Here is a 24,662-nt window from a genome sequence, read left to right on the forward strand (position 1 = left end):
GAGGTCTCTAGCCAGAGAGGACCAGAACCACTGTTTCATAAAGTAGGGGAGGGAGCCTCCCTCTCCTTGACCCCCAACAGAAAGGGGAGGTCCAGTGCAGTCTGCCATCACCCTCATAGTAAAGGTAAAGGGACCCCTGACTATTGGGTCCAGTCGTGGCCGACTCTGGGGTTGTGGCACTCATCTCGCTTTATTGGCTGAGGGAGCCAGCGTACAGCTTCCAGGTCATGTGGCCAGCAGGACTAAGCCGCTTCTGGCGAACTAGAACAGCGCACGGAAACGCCCTTTACCTTCCCTCCGGAGCGGTACCTATTTATCTACTTGCACTTTGATGTGCTTTCGAAATGCTAGGTTGGCAGGAGCAGGGACCGAGCAACGGGAGCTCACCCCGTCACGGGGATTTGAACTGCCAACCTTTTGATCAGCAAGTCCTAGGCTCTGTGGTTTAACCCACAGCGCCATCCACATCCCTATCACCCTCATAACCACTTCACAAATCTTAGGGTGCTTCCAGACCATCACTCTCTTTGAGCGGGGTCCAATCACATACCAGCAAATTCAGGTTCTCGAAATGCAGGAAGCTGACTCTTGGTCCATATAACCCAGTATTCGCAACACCAACCAGCAGCAGTGACCCAGGGTTTTAGACACAGGAGACATTCCCAGCCCTTCCTGGAGACATCAGGATTGAACCTGCGACCTTCTGCATGCAAAGCAGATGCTGTACCATTGAGCTACCTACCGCCTGGTCAATTATAGCGGGGAAGTCTTGCGCAGCAACCTGCTTCCCCCAAAAGACTGGAGTTTTTGGAATAAGGAAAGTAACAGTGAAAACGCACTGGAAGGGCAACGCTTCCTTTGAGGCGTTGTGTAACCACCCTGCAAACAAATCAGGATGAATGCAACATAAACAGGTAATCTAGAAGGGCCCCATGTCGGTTCATCCTATGAGTTTTCATTGATTAAATGGTCAGCCAATTAAATTTGCATAAATATGCCCAGGAAATATGCCCAGCAGTTGGGGGGGGGGAGAAAGAATGTAATGTCTCTTGTTGGAAGAAGCATTTCCAGATGTGTGAGAAGAGGGGGAATATTAGAAATTAACCTAAATATATCTATTTTTTAAAGTGTGGCATTAATCCAAAGAAGGCACCCTTTTAACTGAGCTAAAAGGATTTTGAAAAGAAGTGCTTCCCCAATCAGGCCAAGACCCTTTGCAGCCCTAATTTGCAACTGGATCTGGTCGCCAGTTAAAGTCCAGACTTGCTCCCAAGTAAATATGATGGGGGATCCCACCTGCACAGCCCCTTCCTCCTGGGCAGGCTTACTCAGAAAGCAATTGGGGGGGGGCTTTATAGCCAAGCAAACCTGAAAGAATACTAGAATTGCAGAACTGGAAGTCACCCCAGAGTCATCTAGTCCAACCCCCTGCAATGTAAGAATCTCCACACACAGGTCCCCCATCCGATTTGAAACCAATCTGAAAGGGGGGTGGGCTTCGGATGCTACACCCCGTTATGGCTTACTCCCGTGATTACATAAAGTAATTCGGAGCAGGGATCATAGCTGTGCGTCCTCGGCATGATGCGCACGCTCAAAGGTTGCTCGCTGGGGCTCTCTTTCCCCGTCCACCCGAGGGCAGCCGGGGTCTCACTGCGCGCTCCTCGGGGCTTAACCCCCGCCTCAGTTTCCCCTCTTGGCGGCGGGCGCGGCGGAGGGCGTGAGGTTCTCGGTGAGATAGGCGACCAGGAGGCAGATGAAGACGAGCATGACGCAGATGGAGCCCCCGACGGCCGTCATGGCGACCACGATCTCCCGCATGCCGGCCGGCTCCACGGTGAACTCCACGCATTCCGGAGGCCACCGGGGAGGAGGAGCAGAATCAGGATCGGTGCCGTTGGCGGCGGCGGCGGCGGCGAAGAGGGGCTGCAAGCAGAGGCGGTAGCGGACGCTGCCGTGCGCGTCCTGCAGCAGGTAGTCGCGGCAAGCGGCGCCCAGCTGGACGCGGTCGCACTGGAAACGCGTGTAGGCGCCTTCCCACGAGCACGAGAGCGAGAAGCCGCGCAGCAGGCCGACCTCGGCCGAGGAGGTGGGAGCTTCGGCTCCCTCGTCGTCGCCGTCTTCTTCCCCCTCGGCCAGCAAGGGAGGCCAGCCCCACTGCAGGAGGACGCTGCCGTTGAGGAGCACGTTGGCCAGCAGGGCGCGCCCGGGCGAGCGGTGCGCTGTGCAGCTCCGCGGCGCGCACTGGAAGCCCCGCGCCCGGCTGCGGAAACACAGGCGCCCGCCCGGCGCCCCCGAGGCTCCTCCGCCGCCGTCGGGGCCTTCGCTCAGCACCTTGTACGGGCACCACGGGTCTCCCTCCGCACCCGCGTCCTCGGCGCCTCCGAGCGGCGGGTCCCCGTGCGCGCCGCGCGCCTCCGAGGCTCCCCAAGCCGCCGGGACGCCTCCCGGCCGCGGCGCCCGGCCCAGGCCAAGCAGGGCGAGCAGCAGGAGCCGGAGAAGCATGGCTGGCGCCGGGGCATGGAGGAGCAGGAGCAGGTGCAGCGCGGGGGAAAGGGCTTTCCCGGGCCGGGATCCGGCGCGCTCTAGCGGGGCTTGGGCGCAAAGGGAAGCCCCGGCCGGAGGCAGGCCGAGGCGGGACCCCGGCGACCTCGGCTTTCCCGGGCAAACGGCAGGGACATTTTCAAAGTGCCAACTTGAAGAGGGCGAGGCGGCCGCGCTGGCGCCGGCGGTGGCGCCTCCTTTCGGGGGGGATCCGGGAGGTTCGGGCGCCGCCCAGCGGCCCTCCTCCTCGCGGCGGCGCGCTTAACTCTCGCTGGGTCTGGGTGGTGGAATCGGAGAGAAGAGGGGGTGCGCGTGGGAACCATTAAAAGTGCATTTTGGATAGAGGCAGTGTGGTGTAGTAGGTAGAGTGCCACCCCTGCCAGACCGGGGTTCGAATCCATCCTTGGCTCTGAAGCGTTGGGCCAGCCCCTCGCTCTCTGCTTAACCTGCCTCACAGGGTTGTTGCGGGGAACGCCGCGCAGCTTGTTGTTGTTCAGTCGTTTAGTCGTGTCCGACTCTTCGTGACCCCCTGGACCAGAGCACGCCAGGCACTCCTGTCTTCCACTGCCTCCCGCAGTTTGGTCAGACTCATGTTTGTGGCTTCGAGAACACTGTCCAACCATCTCATCCTCTGTCGTCCCCTTCTCCTTGTGCCCTCCATCTTTCCCAACATCAGGGTCTTTTCCAAGGAGTCTTCTCTTCTCATGAGGTGGCCAAAGTATTGGAGTCTCAGCTTCAGGATCTGTCCTTCCAGTGAGCACTCAGGGCTGATTTCCTTCAGAATGGATCGGTTTGATCTTCTTGTAGTCCGTGGGACTCTCAAGAGTCTCCCCCCAGCACTATAATTCAAAAGCATCAATTCTTCGGCGATCAGCCTTCTTGATGGTCCAGCTCTCACTTCCATACATCACTACTGGGAAAACCATAGCTGGAACTACAGTGGTACCTCGGGTTACATACTCTTCAGGATACATACGCTTCAGCTTACACACTCCGCTAACCCAGAAATAGTACCTCGTGTTAAGAACTTTGCTTCAGGATGAGAACAGAAATCGTGCTCCAGCAGCGCGGCGGCGGCAGGAGGCCCCATTAGCTAAAGTGGTGCTTCAGGTTAAGAACAGTTTCAGGTTAAGAACGGACCTCCGGAACAAATTAAGTACTTAACCTGAGGTACTACTGTATATGGACCTTTGTTGGCAAGGTGATGTCTCTGCTTTTCTGCAAAGTCAGTGAGGTCATATCCAGAGCTGGTTCCAGAACAGAGCCGCTGAAGCTGGTTTGATTTATGTCACAGAATCAATCAATCACATGATGGGGGGGGGGGCAAACACACCTTTTGAATGACAATGCCCATGAACTTGGGAGTGGGGGAGCAATCCCTGAAATATTTCAGGGAGTGAGTTAAGAGACCTCGGCCCCAGGAGGTGGCTTCTATGCAAGGTTTATATATCCCCCGCAGAACACTACAACTTCAGGACTTCTTATGAAACTGAATGTCGGCAGACAAAAAAGAAAGTGCTTATTCACAAAGTGCGTAGTTTAACCTGTGGAGCTCACTCCCACAGGAAGCCATGTTGGCCCCTAACTTGGATTAGACCAATTCATGGAGAAGGCAGCAATTCTTCTGAATACTGGCTGCTGGAAACCACAGGAGGGGAGAGGGCTCTTGTGTTCAGATCCAGCTTGCAGGCTTCCCAGAGGCTTCTGGTTGGGCATATACTGTATTTTTCGCTCCATAAGACGCACCTGACCATAAGACGCACACAGAGGAGGAAAACAAGAAAAAAAATATTCTGAACGAAACAGTGGATGTATGATTTTTGTGGTTCATGCTGTGGCCACAGACATGTGATCTGATGGTGAATTTGGGGTGACCCAATGCAAAAATCCTGAGGATCCATGTGGATCCGTACTTTGTAACCATGTTTTTGTGCCATTGTGGCCCCACAAAACAGTGGATGTGTGGGGGTTTTTGGTGCAGGCTGTAGCCATGGACATGCTATGTGATCTGATGGTGAATTTGGGGTTACCCAATGTAAAAATCCTGAGGATCCATGGGCTTTTACCTCCCCACTCCCAGGCAGCCTCCACTAGCGTCCCTTATCCCTCTCCCCGATTGGCAAACAATCAGCGGCTTTGTTTCAACACCAACTTCGCACTTTCAAAAAAAAAGAGCATGATCTGCTTTTTGCCCCTGGGCAATTTGGCTTCAGGAACAATGCATTCACTCCATAAGACGCACAGACATTTTCCCTTACTTTTTAGGAAGAAAAAAGTGTGTCTTATGGATCGAAAAATACAGTATGAGAACAGGATGTTGGACTAGATCAGGATGTTTGGCCTGATCCAGTAGGCTCTTCTTAGGTTCCTATCCACTCCTAGAGGGGTCTTGTCAACCTGGAAAGGGAGCCCATCTAGGAGATACATTTGGGAGAAGGATCAGGCTAAGGAGTGAACCCTCTCCAAATCTGGAGTCCTTAACATGGTTGGATGGTGCCTTGTATGCCTCCTTCTGGCAACTCCTACAGCCAAGCTGGTGCCAAATGTATTGCTCTTCTTTCCTTTGGACCACATCAAAAAGGCCAAGAATGGGGTCTTGTCATTTGGGCAGCCCAGGACCTCCATACACACTGCCCTGGCTTGCATCTCAAGGAAGCCACTTTGGTGCTGCTAACATAGTGGTTTGGCTTCACTCCTGGAGTGTCAGGAGTTCAGCCTACACTCGAGTAGGACCCTGACAGAGACACATGCCTGACTGGCATGTTCCCTCCCTCCTGGTTGATCATTCGGGAGCTTCAAAAGCTTTCTTCAGCCCAAACATCACAGCGACCGATGCCAACCGACACCGGCACACTTAGGGATCTGCAGAGTTTGCACAACTTGCAACTCAGCAACTCAGTATATTGGCTAATCTACTTTATTTACATATAAACACACACGGATCACTGCAACATGGCTCCCTCTCTCTCTAGCATCAGACAGCAAAAAGAAAAATCATTCCCCATTCTCGAGACAGAAAGATGCCCGCAACAACATCTGCTCCTAGGGTCAGGACGCCTGAAGGGTTTTCCACTATGGAATCCACTATGTCTTACCATAATCTTAAAATCATCTTTCTGCAACCAACTCCATTCTAGTTGCATAAATGGGGTTTGGGGGGGGTGAGGGGTAATGTAATGCATTTGGAAGACCTTGTTGCATGTCTAAAAAGGGGTGCGTTTGGCTTGCCAGGTCACCGTCTGAACAGAGTCGTTTCCCCTCTTGCTTCCTATTCCTATTTAACGCCCATTTAGAGAGGGAGAGAATTCAGCAGCAGCAGCAGAAGAAGAAGAAATTGCCCAAGCAAAATATCGCACCTTGCAGCGGCTGCTTTGACAAATGTCTGTGCTTCCCTTTCAACCGCCACTTGGCTGCTCCGAGTGACCTGCTACTCCCAGGGAACATTGAGCTCCCTGCAAAAAGGCTCATTAATAAAAGATCGCTGGGGACACGGGGCCGTCTCGCTTGCAAATGAAGCCAAATTTAGAATACAATCTGTCTAATGGGCCACAGCAGATTTGCTGGGTCAAGCCAACAGTTCGTGCAGCAGGGTGTTTCCTGCCTCCCGCGCTGAAACTGCTCAAAAGAGAGGGGTCGTGGTTCAAATGGCAGGATACGTGCTTGGCGTGCAGAAGGCACCTGCTTGAATCCTTGGCGTCGCCTGCTGAAACACTGGCAGGGAATGGAAAAAAACCACTCTCTCCCTGAGGTCCACAGTAGACTGAATGTGACCCTCGATATTTCTCCATCTGTCCCTCCAAGCTCTTCTCCAGGTCATAACCCTTCCCAGCCCTGCTTTGCACGCAAAGTATTTTTAATTTTTTAAATCTGGCTGCAATGTCTCCTTGATAATGCCTCTTGCATTTCTGGATGGAGACTAGAGAAGGGGCAAGGGATGTAGCTCAGTAGTAGAGCACCTGTCTTGAACACAGAATAGGTAAAGGTAAAGGGACCCCTAATGATTAGGTCCAGTCATGGCCGACTCTGGGGTTGTGGCGCTCATCTCGCTTTATTGGCCGAGGGAGCCGGCGTACAGCTTCCGGGTCATGTGGCCAGCATGACAAAGCCACTTCTGGCGAACCAGAGCAGCGCACAGAAACACCGTTTACCTTCCTGCTGGAGTGGTACCTATTTATCTACTTGCACTTTGATGTGCCTTTGAACTGCTCGGTGGGCAGGAGCAGGGACCGAGCAACGGGAGCTCACCCCGCCGAAGGGATTCGAACCGCCGACCTTCTGATCGGGAAGTCCTAGGCTCTGTGGTTTAACCCACCTTCGTCCCTGCACACAGAATACCTCAGGGTCAATCCCCAGGACCTCCAAATAACGCTGGGAGAGACTCCTGCCTGAAACTCTGGAGAGCTGCTGCCATTTGGTGTAGGCCAGGGGTCAGCAAACCTTTTCAGCAGGGGGCCGGTCCAATGTCCCTCAGACCTTGTGGGTGGCCGGACTATATTGGGGGGGGGGGAATGAACGAATTCCTATGCCCCACAAATAACCCAGAGATGCATTTTAAATAAAAGCACACATTCTACTCATGTAAAAACATGCTGATTCCTGGACTGTCCGGGGGCCAGATTTAGAAGGCAATTGGGCTGGATCCTGGGCCTTAGTTTGCCCACCCCTGGTGTAGGCGGTACTGAGGTAGATAGCCCTGTGGTCTGGCACAGTATAAAGCTCCTGTGTGTTTGCATGTCTATAGAAACCAGCCTAGTTTGCCAAGATAACATTTGCATTCCTTGCCCAATTCTGGCATGTGGCCCTTGGGAGTTTGGCTAGAAGGAAATGCTGGCAAAGATTCCTTAACCCTGGATTGGACAATGCTGGGCTGGATGGGCCAATTGCCTTACTTTGTCTAAGGCACCTTCTTAAATTTCAAAGCAGCCATGCACAGTGGAGGCTGGTCCATCAGGGCGAAGGGGCCGGATCCGGCCCAATCACCTTCAAAACCCAGCCAGCAGACAGTTCAGGAATCAGCGTGTTTTTACATGAGTAGAATGTGTGCTTCTATTTAAAATGCATCTCTGGATTATTTGTGGGGCATAGGTATTCCTTCATATTTCCCCCCCAAAATATAGTCTGGCCCCCCACAAGTTCTGAGGCACAGAACTGCTGACCCCTGACCTACACCTTGGAGAACTTAGCAGGGAGGAGGATGGAGACACAACTATTGTATCTTGACTCCGCCTCCTGTTGGCTCCAGCTCCGCCCACTGTTTGGGCTCCCGACATTCCGCTCGGCCAGCTCCAAAGGGCACCAGCTCCCCAACACTTAGGGTGAAATTGCCAGTGGCTAAGGAGCCACAAGGTAGATTTTCTAAATGCAACCAGTTTGATCTGGAAATCAGTGATGTTCCAGAGCTGTTCTTCGCTGCATTGCAGGGGGTTGGACTAAATGACTCTTGAGGGAAGAATGGATAAACAAGGTGATGATGGATTATGCAGAATTGGCAAAATTAACAGCTAAACTAAGAGAACCTAATGACAAAGGTTTTGTGGAAGTGTGAAAACCCTTTTCAGATTATTTAAAGAAATATTCTATGATGAACACACGAGCAGGATTTGAACGATGAGCAACAGAAGGGATTAAAGATTGCAGTATAGTAGTTTTGTTAAGGTTTAAGACATAGAAGACTGGATGCAGCAGAGGGAGAGAAACAGAGACCATGGAAAAGAGGGTGGGAAGTAAAAAGGGGGGGAAAGGTTTTTTTTTATGCATTGAAATGTATGTGTGGAATTTTGGAAAACTTCAGGAAAAAAACGACCTTGGAGTAACACACTATGATTCGATGGGGGAACACTGTTCATGAATTGCACACCTGCCAGAGGCTCCTTTTGCTTCTTCCTTTGTGCAAAAACCTCTCTTTTGATGCCCATTTTAAATGTGTCTATGCCCTAGCCCCAGAGCGGGGAAGCTTTTTCAGTCTAGGGGCCATGCTGCCACATGTGCAACCTCAAATCTATGCTTCCAGGTGTCATAAGAAAGCTGCAGAGATAGTGCAGGATAGTGCGCATCCCGGAAATGATCTCATTCAGCTTCTGCCTTCTGGAAGAAGGTACAGGGCTATAAAGACTAGGACTAGCCGCCTGAGAAACAGTTTCTATCCAAATGCGATTTTGGTTTTAAACGCAGTGTAAGGCACCAGTAGTCTCTGGGATGCGGGTGGCGTTGTGGGTTAAACCACAGAGCCTAGGACTTGCTGATCAGAAGGTCGGCGGTTCGAATCCCCGCAATGGGGTGAGCTCCCGTTGCTCGGTCCCACCTCCTGCCAACCTAGCAGTTCGAAAGAACGTCAAAGTGCAAGTAGATAAATAGGTACCGCTCCGGCGGGAAGGTAAATGGCGTTTCCGTGTGCTGCTCTGGTTCGCCAGAAGCGGCTTAGTCATGCTGGCCACATGACCCGGAAGCTGTACGCCGGCTCCCTCAGCCAATAAAGCGAGATGAGCGCCGCAACCGCAGAGTCAGCCACAACTGGACCTAATGGTCAGGGGTCCCTTTACCTTTAAGGTAGTCTCTATGGGAGTATATTGTATTTAATTATGGGGTATCAGAGTTTTTAGCAGGTTAACCAGGCTGGGCTAGCAGGTGTGTTGGTTTTTGAATGTCTGAGGTAGATTTTTCAATTTTGTTGTTCTTTATGGGACAATGACAATCGTATCAAGGACCACCTGGCAAAGGTTGGCAGGGCCAGAAGGAAAAGTGGGTGGAACAACTGACAGGGCACTAACTCTGTCTGTAGAGTAGGCTGTATTCCAGCTGTGCCAAATTCTGAAGTTCCTACACTCCATCCAGGGAAAGCCTTATCGCCATTCAAGGACACTTCCAGATCAGGAGCTGTGCCAGCGAGGAAGAAGGTCTGCGAAGAAAGGATGTCACTTGGGGAGGACTGCTGCTTGGAGAGGGTCCTGCGGGGGCCAGTTGACAGGCCTGGAGGGCCACATTAGGCCCGTGGTCCTCAGGTATCTCACCCCTGCCTGAGCAGACCCTGCTCAAGATTGCTCACTGCTGAGATGCGCCTGGACTCATCAAAGCAAGATCGCAAAACATCCTGCAGAAAACTAAGGGTTATGGGTTATTGCTTTTCTGCTTCTTCCCTCCGGGTAAGAGAAAAGGCTAATTAGATTAGAGGTACTGTTCCGTCCCATTTTTAGAAAGGACACCGCCGCTGATATTTTTAAAGAAGGGACAGAGAAGCGCAAATGGTGACAAATAGATAATAATTGGCAGTGTTGGAAAGCGAAGGGGAGGGGGCGAACTACAGCTCATAGTAGCATCATGCCCATCTTTGACTCTGCTGCTCTGTTCCCAGGGCAAACCTCAGCGTCCAAGAGGGCAACATCCCCAAAAACAAAGGAAACTCACCATTTCAAAGAGAAGACAAAAAAAGGTGCTAATTTGCACATGCTGATTTATAGGCCCAGGTGCAATATATTTTGGACAGTCGTTTGGCTATGAGTTTGGATGCCTCTTAAAACGCCATAACCACATTTTGCATGATGGTTCCAGAGATTGAGGAGGAGCGGTTTTGTAGATGTTTGGAATAATTGCAATCATTTTAAAGGGGAAACGATACGTCTCATCATGGTGGGAACAACCAGGTGGCTTGGGCACCTGTTTTAGTCCGAAATAAGGCACCAGGTTGAAGAAGACTGATCTACGCTGACTGGCGACCGCACTTTAGGATTCCAGACATGTCTCGCTGAGCCTGAGCTGGGGTTGAACCCAGGACTTTCTGCATACAAAGCAGATCTGAGGGGCTCTGGGCTCCCCATGCCTGCTGTAACTGGGGAATGAACCAAGGACTTTCCACAAATGAGGCCTGGGGTCTCCCGTTGACCCCTGGCTGTTCCCCGTGGTCCCATCCATGAATATGATAGTTATTAAGTTTTCCTGCTACTTTCTTTTGAGAAGTGTTCAGGGTGGTGTATGTACTGAATTCCCCTTTTCCTTACAACAACTCTGTAAGGTAGGCCTTCAGAGAGATGGTAACTAAGTTGAGGGTCACACGGTGAAGTTCATGCCTGAGGAGGGAGTTGGTCTGCCCTACCACCTGCTAGGCCACGGGTGTGTCCATTGCCCAAGAGCTAAGCGTATTAATTATTCCATGAATTATCCCAGCTTTTTTTCCTCCAAAGAGCTGAAGTTCACCTGCATGGTTCACCTGCCTCCCCATTTGATCCACACAACAACCCCGCAAGGTAGGATAGGCTGGGGGAAGGTGACTGGCCCAAGGTCACACACCTAATGAGTTTGGGGGATTTGTTGTTGTTTTTTATAATAATATTTATTGAGGTTTCCAAAAACATCCAAAATATAAAAGAAAAAAGAAAGAAAAAAAAAAGAAAAAAGAAGAAACATTTGCATTTAGGCCTTACTTTCATTAACATCCTTCCAGGACTTCCCCACCCCACCCCCTCTTGTATTCCATTTCCATTAAATTAATTCAACAAGTTCTTACCCCAAATTTTAAGCTTATTTATCCTTGACCCAATGTTCAAACCGTAAAAATATTTCCCCCCCCCCAAAGATCGACCCCTGTTCCCTTCCACGAATTCCCCTCTTTAGTACGCAAAGCAGAACAAAGTAAAAAAAATAAAGAACAAAGTATAATTTTACACCCTTTGGATTCCGAATTTCCTCCCCCCTTTCCCGGTTTCAATCCCCAATGTCCATCAAGTCTGCTCTCAGCCTGGAGACCCCACATCCCTGTCCAAATCTCACTCAGCTCCACTTTGCCGTCTTTTTGATAGTCTTTGCCATCTTTTTGATAGTCTTTGGTTTCAAACACCCAATCTTATAAAAACTCTATCTCAAGAAGGTCCATTTTTTCCATCCAGATCTCTATGTTCAGGAGTAAAACTCAAATTTTGTTTCTTAGTCCTTTTGAATCTGAATGTCCCAAATGTTCCCACTTCCAGCTTTGTCCAATTCTTGTTGTTCTCTTCCTCACTTTCCTCTGGTTTCTTTTCCTGTTCTGCTGCAAAGACGTTCTAATTCCAAAAGCTTCTAGTTCCTCTACAGAGGCTTTATTTATTCAGGAATAAAAACTTGCGTCAAGTCCCTTCCATTCTTCAATAGATATATCTATTGTCTCCTTTAGTGTCAAGACCTCTGTAGACAAAATATTGTTTCATTTTTGCAGCTTTCCCAGGAGATAAAAAGTCCTATTCAATTCCATGAGTATTTTTCCACTTGCATCGATTCTTGTAGTGTCCCAGAGCCCCCTCTAGAGGGATTATAGTAACTCAGTTTCCTTCCAGATCACACTCCAAAGTCAAATTAACTTGTTATCCTTTGTTTTCAACAATTTATATCCAAATTGTAACGAATCTAACTGGCAAAGTCATCGTAACAAAGTTCTCTTTTTATTCTCCAGCTTTGACAGCTACTTTGACAGCTGTCAAAATCTCTATATCTCCTCACCAGGCACTCTCACGGATCGCTCTGAGTTTGGGGGATTTGAACCCTGGTCCTCCCAGGTCTGACGCTAACCATTACACCACACTGGCTCTTGCTGAGCTGAGCTTCTAAAATAGCAACATGGGAGATGTAGAAACTTGGAACTTACAGCAGGGGTGTCAAAGCCACAACCCACAGGCCAAAATAGGTCCACTGAGCCATTTTTTGTGGCCTGCTAGTCCCCAGACAGGGACGCAGGTGGCGCTGTGGGTAAAACCTCAGTGCCTAGGACTTGCCGATCGTATGGTCGGCGGTTCGAATCCCCGCGGCGGGGTGAGCTCCCGTCTTTCGGTCCCAGCTCCTGCCCACCTAGCAGTTCGAAAGCACCCCTAAGTGCATGTAGATAAAGAGGTACTGCTTTATAGCGGGAAGGTAAACGGCGTTTCCGTGTACTGCACTGGTACAGGCTCGCCAGAGCCAGTGGCGTAGCGTGGGGGGTGCAGGGGGGGCCGGCCGCACCGGGCGCAACTTCTGGGGTTAGGGCAAATCCACAGGTTAGGGGGCGTAAATCCACGGGTTAGGGGGCGTTCCTTTCTGTGCCAATGGCAACTTGCCACCTCTGCAAAAGCCCAAACTTCTTGAGATAGTGTTAGCCACCTGCTGTTTACCAACACACTTGTACTAAGGCTTTTTAAAAAACAGATCAGCTGCCTAATTAATTGGGGTCAGCTTTGTTGTCAATTAAAAGTCTATTTAAATTGAACCTGTGGCCCTTCAGATCAGCCTTTCTCAACCTTGAGGCCCAGATGTTTTTGGACTACAACTCCCATCATCCCTATCTAGCTGAACCAGCGGTCAGGAATGATGGGAGTTGTAGTCCAACAGCACTTGGGGAACCAAGCTTCAGAAAGGCTGCTGTAGCGTTTACATTTTAGTTTTGATACTACTAATAATTCTGGACTTTGCCTGGGACAAGCAGCACAGCTCATTTATTCCATCAAGGAGATTGGCGGAAGGAAGACAGGAGCAAAGGTTCAGGCGGAAAATCCACCCCCATTACTCATTTCTCAGAGGAGGCTTTGGCAGAGAAATGGCCGTGTCGAAACCAAGAGCATGTCAGCTCAGATCAGAATCCCGGCTGGTGATGAAAAGGGCTGCATCCCCGGAGTGAGTTGGGGATGTCGTTTGACTGCTACATGGCCCGGCAGACGAATTAGCTTCTGATTAATCTGTTTGGAAAGAGCTATTCATGGCAGGCAGCGAGGGACGGCGATGCATTAAATCAAAGTTTGCGAGGGAAGAGCACAAAAGCGAGCAGAAATCCCTGTGTCATCAGCTACACAGCTCCAAACTCTTGGACTTTTGAGCTGACATTTGCACCTGGCATCCTGGCTGCTACCAGCTGAGTCTGGTACATTAAGTGTGACTGTGGCCCCACCCAGCTCCCCACCTGCCTGCATCCTTCCTTACACCATAAATGAAAGCCCTGTTGGATCAGGATAAGGGCCCATTCGGCCCAGCATCCTGTTCTCACAGCCAAATGTTTGGTACAGTGGTGGTGATCAGCTGTGTAATTGAGTTCACACAAAACTGAGCTGTGTCCCCGATCCAGCCACTTCTATCACTGCTTACACCTGAAGTCACATTTGACGTCAGATGCAAGGCATGTGCACATTGTTTGGAGGGCAAGCAGGCCCTCAAGGCAAAACGGGGCTCATTTGGGCCAAATTTGGCCCACAGGCCAGAGGTTCCCTACCCTGGCTATTAATAACACTGAATTTATAAGATAAAAAACTGCTGACTGGTGATAATCATGAACTACTTTCCCAGGTTCAATGCCTGGCATCTCCCAGCAGGGCTGGCAATGCCCCTTGTCCGAAACCCTGGAGAGTTGTTGCCAGTCAGTGTAGGGAATACAGGGCTAGATGGTCTAATAGGTTCGACACAGCTGAAAGCAGCTTCCTATGGCACTCAAGCACTGAAAGCATTTTTTTCGTGCTTTAATCTTTTTGTAAACCACTTTGAAGCTGCTGCTTTTACAATCAAGGGGTGTATATGTAATAAATAAATAAGGTTCACACGATAAACCTGCATTTCAGCAGTGGGTCTTGATGATGGGTGTTCTCTGTCTTCCAAAACACAGGCAACATTGCCTTCCGCCCCCGCCCCCCCCCATAACTTACCTGTAACAAAACAGACCAGGATGTAAAAAAAGAATCTCATTCTCAAAAGACTTCCTTGTTTTTTAATATAAAGATGAACAGATTTTGCATTAAAGAGCAATGGGGTCAAGTCCAAGACAAAGGGTAGGAGGAGGATACGAACTGTCCAAGGCTAACAGAGGCCATACACTATCAGCCCCTCCTCATGGCCCAAATCTTAACAATTCTGAAACGGGGGGAAAGTGTGCGTGTGGCAGGAGGGACAGAACCATCAAAAGAGAAACGGCAAGTTATTTTTCTGTTTTGAGCTCCCTTCTGCTTTAGAAGAAACATCCAGAGAGCAAAATCTGCCTTGCAAGCTGCCCTGGACCTTGCTAACTGGTCACGTTGATACACCTGTGATTTACTGGAAGCAGAGATCGGGCTCTAGCTCCTCTTGAATGTTACAGACAGAAGATTCCCAGCCACATCACAGTGGTGTTCTGGCCCAGCTCTTCCATTTGAGGCTCTTTCCTCTGGTATCCTCCATCGAGCCGGCATGAAATTTAGTAGTCTCTTTCCACTCGGCCTCTGGGTTCCTGGGCCAGTTCCAGATCATCAGCATCATCTACTTCACCTCCATGATCTTCCTGTTATTGGGCAGGGGGGGAAAGTGCTTAGTTTTTGTTTGTTTCTGAGGGGGAATCGGGAAGTGAGACCAAGGATACATCTGTACCAAACATTTATATAATAATAATAATAATAATAATAATAATAATAATAATAATAATAATTTATTTATACCCCACCCATCTGGCTGGGGCCCCCCAGCCACTCTGGGCTGCTTCCAACAAAACACTAAAATACAATAACCCATTAAACATTAAAAAGCTTCCCTAAACAGGGCTGCCTTTAGATGTCTTTTAAAAGTTTGGTAGTTATTTTTCTCTTTGACATCTGGTGGGAGGGTGTTCCACAGGGCGGGTACCACTACCGAGAAAGCCCTCTGCCTGGTTCCCTGTAACTTGGCTTCTCGCAGGGAGGGAACCGCCAGAAGGCCTTTGGCGCTGGACCTCAGTGGCCGGGCAGAACGAAGGGGGTGGAGACGCTCCTTCAGGTATACTGGACCAAGGCCGTTTAGGGCTTTAAAGGTCAGCACCAAAACTTTGAATTGTGCTCGGAAACGTACTGGGAGCCAGTGTAGGTCTTTCAAGACCAGGGTTATATGGTCTTGGTGGCCGCTCCCAGGCACCAGTCTAGCTGCCACATTCTGGATTAATTGTAGTTTCCGGGTCACCTTCAAAGGTAGCCCCACATAGAGCGCATTGCAATAGTCCAAGCGGGAGATAACCAGAGCATGCACCACTCTGGCGAGACAGTCCGCAGGCAGGTAGGGTCTCAGCCTGCGTACCAGATGGAGGTGGTAGACAGCTGCCCTGGACACAGAATTGACCTGTGCCTCCATGGACAGCTGTGAGTCCAGAATGACTCCCAGGCTGCACACCTGGCCCTTCAGGGGCACAGTTACCCCATTCAGGACCAGGGAGTCTTCTATTTATGATTTAAATTTGTATTAAAAAACCCAAAGGAATAGGCTGTCTGCCGGCTTCCCGTCCTTGCAGTGGCCAACCAGAGGCTTGTTGGAAGTCTGCAAGCAGTGCATGAGAGCAACAGCCCTCTTCTCACCTGCGATTCCAGACAGCAGAGGTAGGGCATAGCCATTGTGGCTAGCAGCCACTGACAGCCATGAATTCCTCTTAAGTTTCCTATTCCCTTTCTCTGCACAGTGCATATTTTTAAAATATCCCTCTACCTCGCACCTACGGGACCGTCTCTCCTGGTATGTCCCACAGAGGAACTTACAGTCTTCAAACAAAAACATCTTGAAGGTCCCAGGCCACAGAGAGGTTAGGCTGGCCTCAACCAGAGCCAGGGCTTTTTCGGCTGTGGCCCCGATCTGGTGGAACGCTCTGTCACAAGAGACTAGGGCCCTGCGGGACCTGACATCTTTCCCCAGGGCCTGCAAGACAGAGCTGTTCCACCAGGCCTTTGGCCAAGGCACAGTCTGACCCCCTCCTTTGGTAATCCTCACAGAACTCTAGCCCAATGGTTGCCATTAATCTGATTGGAATTAATGTTATAATGAAATGATTTTAGAATGTTTTATCATTTTACTGTTGTTAGCCACTCTGAGCCCGGCTTCGGCTGGGGAGGGCGGGATATAAATAAAATTTATTATTATTATTACCACCATCTGCTCCCCTGCCCCCACCTGCCTCTCCCTTCTAAACTAAAAACCTCCAACGATTATAACCCAAATGACAGAAAAACAGTCGAGTTGGAAGGGACTCCAATGGTCATCTAGACTAGACCAACCCTCCCTGCAATGCAGGAATTGCAGCTATAGTACCCCTGGCAGATGACCACCCTGTTTAAAAGCCTCCCAGGAATATTGGCGACCCGCCGAGAGCCAAGTGTTCAATTTCAGGCAGTTGCTTGACCTGGGGAGTACGGTCAGGTGCACATCTATGCACAAGTTGGCTCCGCCCTCAAGCCGCCTCTCTAGGAGTTTCTGCTGTGCATCGCTGCACCACAAGCCAGGCTCAGTCTCGGTGGTATTTCCTCCACCTCATCATGATGAAATGTGCCCTTTGCAGCCCTGTGAACCTTCTCCCATTATGTTTTAAGGAAAGGAGCGTGGACTTTGAAAAGCTATTTTAAGCGTCTGGGTGTTGCTTCTTTTCTGTAAACATTGTCACTTTGTTCTGAGGCAGGAGGGGAAGGGGAGGGGAGGGGTGACTTGGTGAGAAAGACAAAGGAAAACTGTCCTCAGATGAACCTAATCAGTGTCCTTGCATCTCCTGGGGTAGAGATGGAAGAAGGCACCATTTTCCATTCCGCCATCTCGTGGTTTCCGTTCTGCTGTGATTCATCTTTTGCAAAAAAAGGAAACCCACACAGCGTGCCTTGCTGTCCGCAATGGCAAAACAGCGCAACTTACGTAATTAATGAAGGAAATTATATTGTCCTTGCGTTACTCCAGCCCGTTCATTATGATACAAAAAAGGGGACACAATGCAAATGGTTGGTGTGCGTGTTGAAAGAACTCGGCATCGTTTGCAGGCTGAAAGCAACAATGGTGGATACTGATCGAAATCTGCCGAATTGATTTCCGTCCCAGACATTGAAACGAATAAGGGAACATCGAGGATTTCCCACTTCCATGCTGTTTTCATCAGAATTCTCCAACATCCCCACTCCTGATTCCATATCCCAATTTGCTTAGGCATGGGCGGCTGGGCTTGCTCCGCTGTTTTTTGAAACAGTGCCAGGTGGCTGTTTTTGATATGCTAATGGGAGGCAGCTCTGCAAGGGCAGCAGAAGAGGAGCTGAATGTCTTAAGAGAAAGGGAAGGTGGTGAGAGGCTACACACGCACCCACCCCGCAAGGAAGATGCTAGGAGTAGCCATTGTGGTGTGCAAGCCAGGCATTTCAAATAGTGCAGACTCTAGGACACCTGCTTTGCATGCAGAAGGTTCCTGGTTCAATCCCTGGCCTCTCTAGTCGTTTTATTTTTTAAACAAGGATCTGGCAGCTGGAAAAGATGTCTCAAGGTTCTGGAAACCTAGAGGGCAGCTGCCAGTCAGAGCAGACCTGCTAAGCTAGTCCAACCTCAAGCTGACCCCCTTATCTGTCTTCTGTCTCATTTACAACCAGACCAGGAGTACCTGCATCTCGTAACACTATAGCCAGGCAGCATCCAATGAAGCTGAACTATGGGAGGTTCAGGGTGGACCAGAGGAGGAGCACATTATTAAGGCATCTGGTCGGCCACTGTGAGAACAGGATGCTGGACTGCTAGATGGTCCAGGAGCCACACTCTTCTTCCATTCTTATATAATCCCTGTTTGGGTGCTTGGCAGCAGAGACAGGAAGTGTCAGAGTCATAGAAAGCTCATTTCTGGGTGGCAGAAGAGCTGTTGCTCCTTCAGCAGATGTCTGCAATGAAGGCTGCAATCCTAGTCTTACCCAGGAGTCAACATCACTGAATATCAGCGGCAACGGGTGCTCATGGTGACCGGTAGGGCAGAAGGCAGGGAGCCTAACAGTAGGTGGCGCCAGAGCCAATGACAAGCAGCGCCGACTTACGGTAATTTTCGCTTTGCCCCCATCCTTCCTGCTAAGTTCTAGGGGCATCAATGAGACGGAGGAGGAGGAGGAGGAGGAAGCTGATGGGCATTTGCCGTCACCTGGACTGGTTGTAAGGGAGAAGACAGACAGGTGCAACCCCCATTTGCCCCAATGGGCTGTCCTCCCCTGCAACATGGCAGATTTAATTCGGGATAAACACCCACAGAATGCCACTGTGATCTGTTGCCGTTGCTTTCCCTTTTTAAGAGCAGGAAAAGAAAGTCGTGAGAGTGCATGGCAAATATAAAAAATTCAAAAGCCGCTTCCTAAGTGCCTTGTATTTGGGGGACAGTGGGGGAAGGAGAGTACCTGTCTTTGGGAACAGCAGGGGCGTGCATTTTGGAAAGTAGGTCAGGGAACTGCCTCGGCTTGTTAGCTGGGCAGATTAATTGGGGTGGAAGAGAAGGAATGCCTGATGTTGCTGCTGCTGCCAGAGAAACACTTTTGCATTTTGTGCAGATCATGGGCTGGGATGGAGGTGGCACTGCGTGAGTGGCACAGTGATCGCCAGTCTAACTATCGTGTATGCATGGCAGTTGGGAATGTAGAAAGCTGCCTTATACCAAGTCAGACCACTGGGACGTCTAGCTCAGTACTGTCTACACTGACCGGCAGTGGCTGTCCGTGGTTTCAGGGGGATGACATTCCCAGCCCCACCTGGAGATGCTGAGGAATGGACGTTCTGCATGCAAAGCGGATGCTCTGCTATCGAGCCACAGCTCTTCTCTTAAGACATGTGAAGCTACCGCTGGGATAGCTCACTCAGTAGATCATGAGGCTCTTAATCTCAGGGTTGTGGGTTCGAGTCCCACCTTGGGTAAAAGATTCCTGCATTGCAGGGGGTTGGACTGGATGATCCTCATGGTCCCTTCCAGCTCTTATGATTCTATGCTTTATACAGAGCCAGACCACTGGTCCATCTAGCTCAATATTATCTACCCTGACTGGAAGCTTTCCAGGGTTTCAGGTAGGGATCTTTCTCAATCCTCACTGGAGATGCCTGCGATTGAACCTGGGACCGTCCACATGCAAAGCAAATGGCCCATTTGGGGAGCTATGGCTCTTCCCTTAACAATGAAGCAACATTCTAGTCCTCATGGTCGGAATAAAAGGGTGGTTTTAAAAGGGGCATATGAAGCTGCCTTACATGGAGTCAGCCCATTGGCCCATCTAGTTCAGTATTCTTGTCTGGGAAATGGACCCAGAACCTTTTGCATGCAGAGCTCCTTGAGAAGAGGGATTGCTTGTTAAACTACTCTGGGAACTGTAGTTCTGTGAGGGGAGCAGGGGACTCCTAGTGACTCTCATCCCCCTTAAACTACAGTTCCCAGGATGCCATGGCTGTTAAAGTGGAATCAGAGGGCATTAAATGAGGCAGGACATCACCATCATGATATGCCACTGCTGAAAGACTTGTGCTGACTGGCCTTCAGCTACCAGGCTAAGTTCAAGGCGCTAGTCCCTAATGTGCTTGGGACCAGGATACCTGAACACTCTGCAGATGAAGGCCTCTTCCAAGTGATGCCATCTTATCAAGAGGTTCATACCACACACAACACAGGAATTGGGCCTTTTGTGTGGTGGCCCCATCATTTGAAACTCCCTCCCATTAAATACTAGGCATGCACCGTCTTTTGGGCACCTGCTGGCTTTCAAGTCAAGCTCCGTCCCAGTCTGCTGCTGTATTGGAATTGTTCTTAAGATGCTCGACTGCTTCTGTGTCTGCCACCCTGGGCTCTTTCAGGAGATTGGCAACCAAAGTGACCAAAAGGGGGTGGAGAAACAGAGAGAAGTTTTTTTTTCTCCCTGGAATTGCCAGACATCCAATGAAGCTGAATGTTGGAAGATTCAGGACAAATCAAAGAAAGTCCTTGATGCAGTGCGGTGTTAAACTGTGGAACTCGCTCCTGCAGGAGGCAGTGACTGTTGGCATATTAAGTTCCACCTTAAGGAACAGGCATGATTGTGAGTGTATCTGAAGAAGTGTGCATGCACAAGAAAGCTCATACCTAGAACTAACTTAGTTGGTCTTTAAGGTGCTACTGGAAGGAATTTTTTGTTTAGGCATGATTGTGGTGTGTCACATGTCTTGTATGCTGGGGACTTCCGTTTGTGTATAGCTTTTACTTATGCTGTCTTGCTTTGGACACGAAGGAGATGGGACATGTTTTCCTTTTGTCCTGATGTACGCTGAATAAAGGGACATGGGTGGCGCTGTGGGTTAAACCACAGAGCCTAGGCCTTGCCAATCAGAGGGTTGGCAGTTTGAATCAATCCCTGTTGCTCCGTCCCTGCTCCTGCCAACCTAGCAGTTTAAAAGCACGTCAAAGTGCAAGTAGATAACTAGGTACCTCTCTGGCGGGAAGGTAAACAGCGTTTCCGTGCGCCGCTCTGGCTCAGCAGAAGTGGCTTAGTCATGCTGGCCACATGACCCGGAAGTGGTACGCCGGCTCCCTCGGCCAATAAAGCAAGATGAGCGCCGCAACCCCAGAGTCGGCCACGACTCGACCTAATGGTCAGGGGTCCCTTTACCTTTATGCTGAATAAACTGCTTGTAAATATGCTCACACAACTTCTCCTGCCACTTCTGTTGTGTAGTGTTTACTCTGCTGAGTAGCGTGCCCTAGCTTCTGAAGCTCAGGTCACAGATGCTGCATCAAGGACTGGACATCGCCCGGCACACTGGCCGGTGGGCTGTAGTCAGATGGGGGCCTGCCAATTGCCCCCGTTCCCTTGGTCGCATGCCAACAGTGACAGCTACCAACTTGGACGGCTGGAAAAGGAGATCCGACAACGGAGAAGGCAGGCAGCGGGGGGCTGGCTGGGGGAAGCCCGAGATTAGTGGGTCACCCTCCACTACTCCTTAGTTAACTGGTTAACCAACTGATTACTAAGCAGAGCAATCCCTAGGACTCCCCCAGGCACCCTTTGATACTGAGCTTCCATTATTATTTTCCTTTACTGGGGCACCTCATTTTCAGCTGGCGCACGTCCTGTAACTTCCTGCTGAAATCTGTAACTTTTTAGACCAGGAAACCTGCCTTAAATGTAAAAAAGATGCCTGGGAATTTTGAACAGCATTAGCATTTGTCTTTAAGGCATATTCTCAAGAGAAGTTTGAGAGTTGGGGAGGGACAGAGAAAAGAGAAGAACCTGTGTTTCATACAAGATCTTGCTCCTGGTCTTCCTGATAATCATCCATTGGGTCATCTGCGATTTTCTTTGGTCTACCAGCATCCTGGAAAGGAAAGGCACAAAGAGGGTTTTTTTAAGGAAATTGTAGATCTGCTCTGAGTCAGCCTGGTGTAGTGGCTAGGACTGGCAAGACCTGGGTTGTTGTTGTTACGCGAATCTAATGCACCATTGAATCTAATGTGCACCTCAGTTTTCAAAACTTTGAAACCAAAAAAGTATTTGCTGGTGCCACCAAATCTAAAGCGCATCCTAATTTTCACAACGTAATTTGGCCAAAAAAGGTGCACATTACATTCGAGTAAATACGGCATTGTTGTTATTTTTTTACTATATTACCTCTCTCTGGAATGCACACAGTAAATATTTTGGATTAAGGAGTTGTCAGGATCCTGCCTAATCATGACTCCAGGGAGAAACTCCTCAGTGGGAAAGGCAAGAGACCCCTTCAAAGAGCCTCACTATAATTGGAAATCAGAAAGAACTACCTATAGTCGTTAAGGCAGCCAACAAGGTTGTATCCTACATTAGTCAAGAGCAGACCCACTGAAATTAATCAGCATGACTAACTTAGGTCCATTAATTTCTTTCTATATATATATATACACAGTGTGTATAAAATATATACAGAGAGAGAGAGAGACAGAGAGAGAATTATAAACACAAATCCAATAGAGTCAATGGTCTGAAAAAAGGATACAGTGGTACTTTGGTTCTCAAACGCCTTGGTACTCAAACAACTTCGAACGCAAACACTGCAAACCCTTGGAAGTAAGTGTTCTGGTTTGCAAACTTTTTTTGAAAGCCGAATATGCTCAGTTTTGAGTGTTATGCTGATGATTTGAGTGCCACACTTCCGTTTTGAGTGTTAGTTGAGGTCTGTCTGTTTTTGCTATTTATTTTGCATTTTAGATTTTGCAGCTCTTTTTGTTTTTGTGACTGTGTGGAATCCAGTTCAGCTACTGATTGGCTGTGTGACTGCAGTACATTGTTTATTGCTTTCATTTTGTGGACAAATGGTCTCTTTAGATAGTAAAATTCATATTAAATTGCTAGAACGGATTAATCCACTTTGCATTACTTTCTATGGGAAAGCACGCCTTGGTTTTGAAACGGACTTCCAGAACAGATTAAGTTTGAGAACCAAGGTACCACTGTATTTCCAAAATCGTTACATGTGACTAACTTAGATCCAGTAATTTCAAGGTGCCAATTCTGGGTAGGCCTTACTTTGATAACAACAAGCATCTAGTCCCCATGAATATATCACCTGGGCCTCTCAAAAGCCTCCAACTATACCCTAAACCATGGGTAGGCAAACTAAGGCCCGGGGGCCGGATCCGGCCCAATCGCCTTCTAAATCCAGCCTGTGGCCCGTCTGGGAATCAGTGTGTTTTTACATGAGTAGAATGTGTCCTTTTATTGAAAATGCATCTCTGAGTTATTTGTGGGGCATAGGTATTCCTTCATTATTTTTTCTTCAAAATATAGTCCGGCCCCCCACCAGGTCTGAGGGTCAGTGGACCGGCCCTCTGCTGAAAAAGGTTTGCTGATCCCTGCCCTAAACCCTACAGTGACCCCTGAATCCTCTGCTCAGGACTTCAAAAGTAGAATCAGACCCTAGAAAGGTCAGAGACAGCATAGGATTGCAAGGCCTATTCGGGTGTCAGAAAAGGACCCCCTCTCTCACACGCTCAGACGCATAATTCTTCCCCCTTTCTCTTTCTCTGTCCCCCTCTCCCTCCCTCCGCACCCCACACCTATCAAGCTAGTTCCAAAAACTAACATCTGCAGCACTCAGATCCACCCAAGTCTACAGCCAAACCCATCTAGAGAGGGACACACTTTCTGCTCGGATGCCACTGTGTGAGTGTACTTTTTAAAGACACAAAACAAACCAAGCCTGCCTACCTACCTACCAATTTTTGTTTTAGATTTTGACAGGTAAAATGCAGCCTTGGAGAAACAGGAGACACAGAGAAGGCTTGGCAGCTTGTCAAAACAAGGTAGGGGATCTCGTCTCTCGGATAATAACCCACAGGCGAGTGAGGGGGAAGGAGGAGGAAGGTCTGAGAGAGCCTGAACAGCCAGTTGCTTGCTCTGCTGAAGAGGCCAGACCAGCCTGAGCAGCTTTAAAGGGTATCAGGTGGGAACAGCTCTGCTGAGGTCCCGTAACACTGCATCGTTAAGATTAACCACGGTTTATCACGTCTGTGCACCATGGCGAGCTGCAGTTGATCGAAAACAGAGCCACAAACTTCCAAGCTCATCTTTGCGGCTGCGCTGGAGAAAAGAGCAGGAGGTGGAGCTCAAGGGTTGCTGAGGTGCATCTCCCACCCAAACAAACCATGGTTTACTGTGTTGTCATCTAAGCTGCCTCCAGTTCCAGACACTCTTTACAGCTCCAGGGTCAAACTCCAAACAAGAAACACAAGTTTTACCTTCTGAATCTTTCCCTTTGTTGCATCTTTAGCTGGCCCGTTGGTGTGGCCAAGTGGAACAGCCTGACCTAGTTTCTCTTCAAAGTCTGGGCGTTCCAGCTCTGCCTCCTCGAACTCATCTTCCCCTTGATTATTGGGGTCTTTGGCAGGGTCAGCAGCATCAGGCACCTGAGCAGGAAAGCAAGGAATGAGGGACCCACACAGAGTTGTCTCCAATGCTAGTCCTATTCAGTTAAACTGTGGAACTCACTCCCACAGGAGGCAGTGTTGACCATCAACTTGGATGACTTTTAAAGAGGATGGGACAAATTCATCGGAGGAGGTGGCTACACTCTGCCTTCACAATCGGAAGCCCTATACGGCCTAGGACCCTCGTACCTACGGGACCGCCTCTCCTGGTATGTCCCACGGTGGACCTTATGGTCTTCAAATAAAAACATCTTGGAGATCCCGGGCCAGAGGGAGGTTAGGCTGGCCTCAACCAGAGCCAGGGCTTTCTCAGCCGTGGCCCCGATCTGGTGGAACACTCTGTCTCAAGAGACTAGGGCCCTGTGGGACTTGACATCTTTCCGCAGGGCCTGCAAGACAGAGCTGTTCCACCAGGCCTTTGGCCAAGGCACAGTCTGACCCCCTTCTTCTGAAATCCTCATAGAACTCTAGCCCAATGGTTGCCATTAATTTGACTCTCAGTTGATTTTAGAATGAATTGATTTTG

At 49.5% G+C, this 24,662-nt stretch overlaps 2 protein-coding genes across 3 annotated transcripts in view; both read right to left on the reverse strand.

The window, feature by feature from the left end:
- Positions 1-349: 349 nt before the first annotated feature.
- On the reverse strand, positions 350-3,303 carry FNDC10 (fibronectin type III domain containing 10). The gene has a single exon (XM_081871562.1). The coding sequence runs from the start codon at positions 2,503-2,505 to the stop codon at positions 1,684-1,686; it is 822 nt and encodes a 273-aa protein (XP_081727688.1). The 5' UTR covers positions 2,506-3,303; the 3' UTR covers positions 350-1,683.
- Positions 3,304-14,204: 10,901 nt separating this feature from the next.
- The window catches only part of LOC309346817 (uncharacterized protein), a 45,216-nt gene continuing 34,758 nt past the window's right edge, over positions 14,205-24,662 (reverse strand). The window contains exons 12-14 of one of the 2 annotated variants that reach the window (XM_081871036.1): positions 23,948-24,115; positions 21,468-21,552; positions 14,205-14,773 (exon numbers count right to left, since the gene is read on the reverse strand). In XM_081871036.1, coding sequence (XP_081727162.1) covers positions 21,475-21,552; positions 23,948-24,115 — 246 coding nt within the window. In that variant the 3' untranslated portion in view covers positions 14,205-14,773; positions 21,468-21,474. The remainder of the gene's footprint in view (positions 14,774-21,467; positions 21,553-23,947; positions 24,116-24,662) is intronic. The other variant, XM_081871035.1, reaches the window with a different exon arrangement.

Source organism: Podarcis erhardii (assembly GCF_964252035.2).
Source record: "Podarcis erhardii genome assembly, chromosome: 7".
Classification (NCBI taxonomy): Eukaryota; Metazoa; Chordata; class Lepidosauria; order Squamata; family Lacertidae; genus Podarcis; species Podarcis erhardii.